Below are 9,336 nucleotides of genomic sequence, written 5' to 3'. Positions count from 1 at the left end.
AATTAATTATAGATACCTTGTTTTATAGAAATAGAATTTAAAAAAAAAACAATTATCTACACAAGACCATATGACACGTATGTTATCCCGAAAACATCAACAACAAACAAAGCATGTCTATTAAAACAAAGGCATAAGATGCCAAGTTAATATTCAAAATTAAATGTAACAAATTAAAGAGAAACTGTCCACTAGCCATGCAAAAAAACGGAACGGCAAAATGACATTAAAGTTTACAAAATCCTACACAAAAAAAAAAAGACTTAGCAACACTAACTAGCTAGTGTGCTACAAAAGCCTTCAATGTAACACACAGAAACTATTATCTCGTGAAATAATCGCTCGAACTCTGAATCAAGCGGGTGCAAAAGGGCAATAAAACGTAAACAGAACAATTATACAATATACCTAATTACAGATTCACAGTTACTGAAAGCAAATACTAAATGTTGACATAAATTAATGCTTCAAAATTAATCAATTCATGCGACCACTGATGAAACTGTCTTTAGTATTGATACTATACGAGTTGTTTATAATAACAATTTGTAAATTTCATATTTGGGATGAGACCAATATTACGGTCATATATACTGAGAAAATAAATAACTAAAATACCGAGATCTTGCGGTAAATTCAAACGGAAAATCCCTAATCAAATGGCATAATAGAAAGCTCAAACACATCAAACGATTTGATAACAATTGTCATATTCCTGACTTGGTACAGTCATTTTCTGATGTAGAAAATGATGAATTATTTTATAGCTATCTAGACCTGTCACTTGTATGACAGTCGTATAAAGTTTATTATGCCATAACTCCATATAGTTATACAACTGTCTATTGTTATACTGAATTCATCAATTGTATGTCAACAAAACTTCGAAGAGTCTTCTTCAACCAAACAATGTCTATCTCTAAATTTTTAACTCTTGTTCGTTTAACCTATATAACATTTTCGGCAATTATCTTTCCTGGCAAAGTAAAATACCAAAGTTGCATGCAGGTAATTCGATAGGATCAACTAAGAACACATATTTAAAAAAGTAGGATCTTCTTGAACATAAAATATAAATCTATGTGAGTGTTCTTCTATCAATTGTTTTTGACAGTATCAATAAGGTTGTGCATTGATGTTAAACTTTAACCCCTTGTCATATACATGAAAATCACATTCCTATTTATAGATATATTATATAATTTATACAGTTATGTCCTATGATTTCGATTCTGACGATAATTCATCAGGTAGTATATGTAGTGATTAGAAATTGGAAACACAGAAGTAGTGTCTAATGTGGGGAAAGTTTTTACAAACCTTTTTATTAAAACTGTCAATACCTTTTTGCATATATTATGTCATTTCTTATTAACAATACTTATATTATAATCGGGGTCTGAAAGATAAATTAGTCATATTGTAAGATCTAAGGTGTTAGCCTTAGCTTCCTGTTAGAGTAAATCAAGGTTACTGTGATTATTCATATTCTTTATATTATAACACAATTTAAATTTCATGTCATTTTTATTTGATGAGAACTTTATGCATGAACGATGATACAATCTGTAAACCAGTTAAATAAAGAATGACATAGACATGATGCTTCCGCCTTGCATATGGAACAGGATATGGTAAAGGTGGCACGGTAGTATTTCCTGGCCAATAGGGATAATGATAGCCTTTTTAGAATTTTGCAAAAAATTCTACATTCACAGTTAACTGAAGTACTTTCATTTTACTATTTAGAAATGAATTTGAATATGTATCATGACCGTTTACTTTTTTTGCTATATTTAAATACCTAAGGCCACTAGTGTTTTTAGGTATTTTATGGTGCAGTGAATACAAAATTAAAAAAAATTCTCAAAAATTCATTTTCATCTGTATGTAAAATTATTTCGTATTTTTCTACACCTGATTCATCCCTCAGTTTGGGAAAGTATGTTCAGTTGATACTGTATTTTTTGTCCAATCACACTGTTTAGATACATTAACCTAAGTAGGGTACACAAAAGAGCAACCTAAATTCTGAAATGCAAATACTACCGTGCCACCTTAAGAACCGTGTTGTCATGTTGATGTTTATAATATCAAAGTTATATATATATCAATCAGAATGTGCCGCATGTATTCGTTCTGATAATAGAAGTTATCAGAAATCAGCATTGTGTTGGGTGTTTGTTGTTTATTTAATCTGTGTTTTGACATTTGAGAAAAAGAGGCAAGAATCCAATTCCTATTTCAATTATACAGTCATGTTATAAGTGGTTAGGAGAAATGATCATCACAGCAATGCTGTATACTGACTTTAAATGAAATGACATTTCAATGTATGATGAATCCCAAATTAACCTCGGCATATGTATATGTATAATAGGCCCCGATCAGACAATGTAAAACAATACAAACAAGAAAACTAACGGCCTTATTTATGTACAAAAATGAACGAAAAACAAATATGTAACCCATAAACAAACGACAACCACTGAATTACAGGCTCGTTTATGATTGCAGTGATACTAATTTGTCTTATGAATATTCCAATAAGTGATTGAATTCCTGCAACAATAACGGATGATCAATACTTTGAAAACCAATGTAAAAAAACTGAATCTGAGGAAATCGCAACAACTCTGTAATAGTATATTAAATTGCATTATATCCACTTCAATTGAACTATGGTGGATAGTTTTCTTAATAGTTATCATAACACATCTCCTTATTTGTATCTTATAATGCAGAAGTCAGATGTATGAGTAAACGAAAATACTAGAAAACCAAGGAAAATATAAATATAGATTGAAAAATATCATTAAAGACAAAGCTAAAAAGGCAGCAAATAGAGTAAAATCGATCCGACGGTCGAATTCAATTGTGAGGAAAACTATACCGATTATTCTCTTTAAATTCGTACGTCGTGATTGTTTTAGCTTTCGTTAGATGTTTCCGATATTTTCATCACATAATGTTAATGAATCTATTCGAGTGTTTTGAAAATAAGATTTTAAATATTTATAAGGTTTTGATTTTTTGCTTGGTTGGTCTCAACATTACTGTTCTTAACATGAATAGAAATTCAAACCTTTTTTTTCTCCTTAATGTTTATTGATATGTCATCATGGTCATAGTTGAAAAAAGTATATGCATTAGTTACGATCATGTATTGGGGAAAACCTCTGAAGAAAATCGAGCAAGACTTTGTTACATGGGTTATATCATTTCGTATTTTTATACTAGAAATACAAAAAGCATGTAAATAAACCGGGTTGTTTTTTCTTTGTTTTCATACTTTATCTCATGTGCTATCTCAGTTTTAATATTGCTTTATCATTCAAATGAAACCAGAGCTTGAACAATATCCTTGATCTTTCATCGTCCTTGATCTAAGGTGTTATGTTGTTTATTGAAGTAAGCATTTATGATGCAGGTAACACTGTTCAACTTTCTTCTGTTATTCGAAATACCGCTTTTATACAAAACATATGATAACATTCGTTAGAATAATAATATTGGTTGACAAATTACATGAATTAGAAAATTGAAATGGCAATTTGTTTACAGAAAAATAAAGATGAACCTTTGCATCATAGTTTCTTTCATTTCAAGATAACGCTTTTAATTTTTGAAGATTGAACAAAATAAAAATACCGAACTCCAATGAAAGTTGAAAACTAAAAGTTCTTTAACAAATGAAAAAAGACCCACCTCAAATACTTCAAACGAATAGAAACAACTGTCATATTCCTGACTTCGTTGAGGCATTTCATCATGTAGAAAATGGCGGAAAACATGATTTTGAAGTTAGCTTAATCTCTAACTTGTATAACAGTCGCCTAAGATTCCATAATATTGACAACAATGTCTTAACAAAATAAACGGACAAAAAAGGTAAAATTGTCAAAATAGAGGAACATGACAACATTGCGTTATAATCTTACTATGAATAAACAAATATCTTAACAAATAAAAACAGATGGGCATATAGACAAGGCACAAAAGCAAAAAAAAAAAGAAGACAAGAATACACAAAATGACTTTAGCACAAAAACACAATGATAGGATATAATACACATACATCTGGAAAAAAAAGTACAAAACAAACATACATATAAGATGTTGCTGCAATGAAGATATTACAATAAAAAAACTGACAATATTAACACAAGGCCAAGAACAATTTTATTTACTGTATTTACTTATTTGTTAACGCATATTAAATGCAAACATACGGTGGCGTCTGGTCTTCTTACTAACATATCAAGCGTAACTTATAAACACGCCTGTGCGAACGAGATCCCGTTCACTTGGTGAGTAGTTCCAATTGACAACAGGCCTGTGAAGGAAAAAAAGAAATTATACTATAGCTATTTTAATGGGAGGTTCTTGAAAGACATAGAACGGAAGTACATTCATGTGAAAAGTAACAAAACTTTTACCAATCTTACAAAACTTAATCAGGAACACAGATTTACAGTGACCCCCGTCACCCTATCCTTCTAAAGACTCATAAGTGACGCTCGAATAAAAAGTAAAAACAAAAATGTATAAATACAAAGTTGGAGAACATTGAGACCACATTGGGCGCAAGTTCCATATCAGGAAAGTTGCCTCCCAAAATATCAATATAATAATAATTGAGACCACAAACTTAGAAAGGTTTTATCAACGAAGGTAACATATGTTAAAGAAAAAAATTTCTCCGTATTTCGAAAACTCGTAAGTTTAATAATCAGTTAATCTATGATTATGACTATATCAATGAAATTTCATGTAAACACAAAATTCGAAGTGCTGACATAGACTAGAAGTGACAAGAAAGATAATACCATGGAGTAGCAGTCTGGCAAATGAAGATTTCTTAATATTATCATAAACTTGGTTCGTTTATTGTGGCATTTCTTATTAAAATGATATTTGGTTTAGATTGTATCGCGATTGTTAAGTCTTATTGTGTTTCCTTATGTAAAAATATACCCCACTTAAGTTTTATTGTTGTACTTTTCAATTGGGTTTCTTTGTTTAATAAGGGACTTTCCGTTTTGATTGCTTGACGTTTGCTTTGTTTGTGGGTTATTTTACGTTTTGTTTAGATTTTCTGCATCCATATTGCGTTAAATTGATATCATATGACTTGATTGTAATTGAAGCCGTTAAAATGAATTGTCAGTTTTTGGTAGTTCTACTTCCTTGACTCAAAGAAAGAGAATAATACTTACTCATGTTTCTACATTTTATCCATCAAAAGCGCTTATAGGGATTTTACTTCATTAAAAACGATAAAATGAATGCAACCAAGTATGTCTCAGATTCAAAATACATGTAGATCTTTATGTATTAAACTGTAGGTAAAACATAATGTAACAGGTTTCCTTTTATAAATATAAGTATACTTATGAAAATTAATGAACTGATCTATGTAGTTTCCACATGTTAAAAAATATCTTTTTTAGCTAGAGGTTCTTTAAAATGCTTGAATAGAACTCCAAACTAAAGTAGCTGTTTTGAACGAATATAATTTTATCACATCTAACATGTGGAATAAGTTACAAGTTAAAGACTGGTAATCGACCCCTCTGGGCAAAACATGGACTGCTAAAGGAGTCTGAAAAAATGAGAGTTTAATAGATAGCGATGTACATTTAATGTAGTTGCACTAATTAAAAAAATATATGATATTGATACCAACTTTCTAACATACCAGGGTGTAGTTTCAACCGTTAATTCTTTCATGAAAAGTATTGATATTTTTAAAAATGTAATTACATTTGAAAGCTATATGGGCCAATTATAATCAATATCTATAAAATCTACAATAGGATCAAAAGAAATGTTTACAACAAAACACAAATATCACATCATATGAAAATAGCTATCAAAGGTACCAGGATTATAATTTAGTATGCCAGACGCCCGTTTCGTCTACATAAGACTACATACATGAAAAGTGGTTTCAAAATCTACACAGACTTTAAGTGTAATCTGGTCTTGGTGAGTTTTTGTCTCATTCGCAATCAAACCATATCTATATTTTTAATATATTTAATGCAGTGTTTGTTATTTGTGGTATGTTAAATCAGTAGAATGTAACTTCGTGCCTTTAGGGTATGTCCTTATACTTTACAGTTAGAGTATTGTGCTTGTGAGAAAGTAGTCTACATATTCTAGTACGTGTTGATACATTTGCAGTCATATCATATCTTTTATTTTATATGTAATATTATCTGAAATAAAGTGTGTATAATGTCATTTTACAAAAAAATAAATTAAAAATTAGAGTAGCCTCAATACAGAATCATGCATAGAGTTTTAGACATAAATTAATTTCAATACAAAATCAATGCAAAACAAAAATATTTGACATTTAGAAATAATTTAGTAGAAGGATGAATGAAAAAGTACAAAAATAAGCTACCACTGAACGGAAATTAGAAAAAAAACACATGAGTATACAGATAAAAAAGTGCAACATTAGGTTGAACATAAATAATTATCTAATAAAAATGAAATCTAATTCTATTTTTGGAATATCTATTTGTGTAGTTTAAATAAAAAAAAATGGTGAACAAAACCCGATATGTTTTTTATTTATTTTATAATAGGACCACACGGGCTCCACTGTTTTCTATATTACTCTATAGAGAAGATTTTAAATCAAATGTATTCCTCACTTCTTGTTAGTTTGTTCGGTAAATATGGTATTTTGTAAGCAGACTAATATTATTTTATCAAAATGCAATTTCATATTTTTCCAAATAGAATAATTTTAATATTCAAAGGCAGTTCAATATTTCTCATTTAAAAAAACCAGTGGTGTAGTGCATGCCATAGACTGGTGAGCATAGAAAACCTCAAAAATATATGTTCTATGGTCTTGGGTTCTTCTTTGCAAAAATTACAGATGTTGCTACGTTTTTTAATTATGTAGTGAATCATTTCCTAATATGCTATGAATAATTCTATATTGGAACCAGCAAAGCGTATTGCTTCTAGTAAATTTGTTTTTTTAAAAGAAATGTGTTTTTTTTGGGGTCCGAGTTGAAACCAATCATATAAAGAGGGTTTCCCATTTTCCTTTACAGCAAAATTGACATTTGTTTCAATCAAAACTTTGTACATGTCCTCTGAACCCTTTTTTTGAATCAGGGACAATACTTATAGTAAAAGGTGCATTGCTAATATAAATAGTACTTATTATTAGGGATGTCAACGAGTACTCGAGTACTCGAGTATCGCTCGGTAGTACCGAGTATCGATTGCCAAAATAGTACTCGACTAAACGGCTGCATGTAAGAGTGTTGTTGCTTTCTTCAGTTTAAGTAAAACATATTTGTATTCATAGCACCTCCCTGGAAATTATATATTTTTTTCAAAATAAATAAATATTTATTAAACGATATATGAACATGAGCATTTTACCACACTTCTAGCAAATCTAAATCACTCTCCGACCTCTGTACAGTCAGAGCATACATTTTCATCAGCAGAACTGTTAGCTACCTAACACATTTGCGAAATTGCTACTTCCTGAAAAGGTTGACCGATATTATCTTAGACTATGAACAAACTTGTTGCACCCTGTATCGACCCCAAGAAAAATAATTAATGGCATGAGAAATTTCTAATCATCACCCCTTTTGTTTGTTGATCATTAAATGTGTGTGTTTTACAGTTCTTAAATACTGTTGTTTGAGTAGTATTTTTTTATAGATAATAATTAATTACTTGATTAGATAATTACCAGCTTACGTAATAAGAACATGTAGTGAATGAGCTATATGCTATGATATAAAGTTCCTTGGACTATAATTTATTCCTAGGTAATAATTTACTTTTATTAGACAACGAAAAACAATAAACATGTACATTAAATGACAGTAAGTTTTTATTTTGTAAATGTTTTACCGAGCGATTATTCGAGTAAATCCAACGAGTAAAAAAGAAATCGAGTAGTAGATCTTCACCGAGTTGACATCCCTACTTATTATTATTTTATATTTCTGAAATGATGACAAAGGCTCTATACAGCTGAATTTCTAGAATATAGTAAAGTGGTATCCTCCCTTCTTTGGAGAGACATTTTCATCTTTTCATAAAATAATTCCTCCGTATTGTATGGCAGGTTGTCATCGTTTGGCCATTGGATACATGTTATCTTAATCCACATATTCTTCATCACTTCCGGCATATCTGTTATCTTTATATCATCCTTCACGACAACAATCACCATATCTTCTCTTCCCTTCTGAAAAGCATGCATACGGGTCATTTCCATTTCATATGACCCCCAACTACTCTTTAATAATTCGTGAGTTATAATAAATATAACCTTTCTGCTGGAATCGATTGCATTTAGTACATTTACTGCTATACTTTCACCAGCAATAAATTCCTTGTCGTCCAGACATAATTCGAAGCCCATATTGTTTACCTTGTCATAAAACTGTTTAATCCATAACAACTCTGTGTGACTATATGATATAAAAACATCATAAATATATTCCTGTTGCAAGTCATTGTAATTTTTCATTTCATTTTGAATCTCAGTAAAAAGTACTCAACAGCATATTTATATCAAAAGAATACGACGGTTAATATAGCAAATATGATAATGGAGGTTGTAGACACGGCAAACGCCATCCAGAATTTCATTCTGCATGAAATCTCAAATGTCTTTAAGTTTGACATAACATCAGACATTACCCTTCTGGAAGCCTTTTCAGTTACACAGGTCAGATCTAAGATATCCGGTACTTGGTTTGTCTCACTTAACCATTTTAAAAACTGTAATGTTTTTCAGGAACATTGAAAGGGATTACCTCTCAGGATTATATCAACTTCCCCAAGCTTTTTCTATTTGTGCAATGTCTTCTCCATTGAAATGTATAATACTATTAAAGGTCAAATCAATTATATTCAATGTTTTGATACTTGTATGAAATTTTGGAAATATTGTGAGATTGTTATACGACATGTTAACTGATAATAACTGCCCAACGGGCGTAAAAATAATCCTTTCGGTATACTATTTATTCTATTAGACGAAAGAATAATATCTTGCAATCTCAGATCTTACTCAAGAAAGACCCAGCTCCAGCAAGGTTTACAAATCCTTTCCCTAGATGTGACCCACTGGCTTTCAATGTCTTTAAATTTGGAAAACCATATAGCAAATTTATTGACAGCTTTTCTCATCTCCATCCAGACATATCAAAATACTCCACATTTATAATTCCTCTAAAAGTTCCAATGCACGACCACATTTCATTGTCCTTCAAGCACACGAAGATTGATACCGTTTATAAATTCAACATCGGCCATATCACCACCCATGTT

The 9,336-nt window shown here is 30.5% G+C and overlaps 1 protein-coding gene across 1 annotated transcript; it reads right to left on the bottom strand.

Annotated features, from left to right (window-relative positions):
• Positions 1–8,020: 8,020 nt before the first annotated feature.
• Positions 8,021–8,422, bottom strand: LOC139492580 (toll-like receptor 2). The gene has a single exon (XM_071280734.1). It carries the CDS (start codon positions 8,420–8,422, stop codon positions 8,021–8,023), a length of 402 nt encoding a protein of 133 aa, XP_071136835.1.
• Between the last annotated feature and the right edge of the window lie 914 nt (positions 8,423–9,336).

Source organism: Mytilus edulis, chromosome 10 (assembly GCF_963676685.1).
Source record: "Mytilus edulis chromosome 10, xbMytEdul2.2, whole genome shotgun sequence".
Taxonomy (NCBI): Eukaryota; Metazoa; Mollusca; class Bivalvia; order Mytilida; family Mytilidae; genus Mytilus; species Mytilus edulis.
This window is presented reverse-complemented; position numbering and strand designations above follow the sequence as displayed.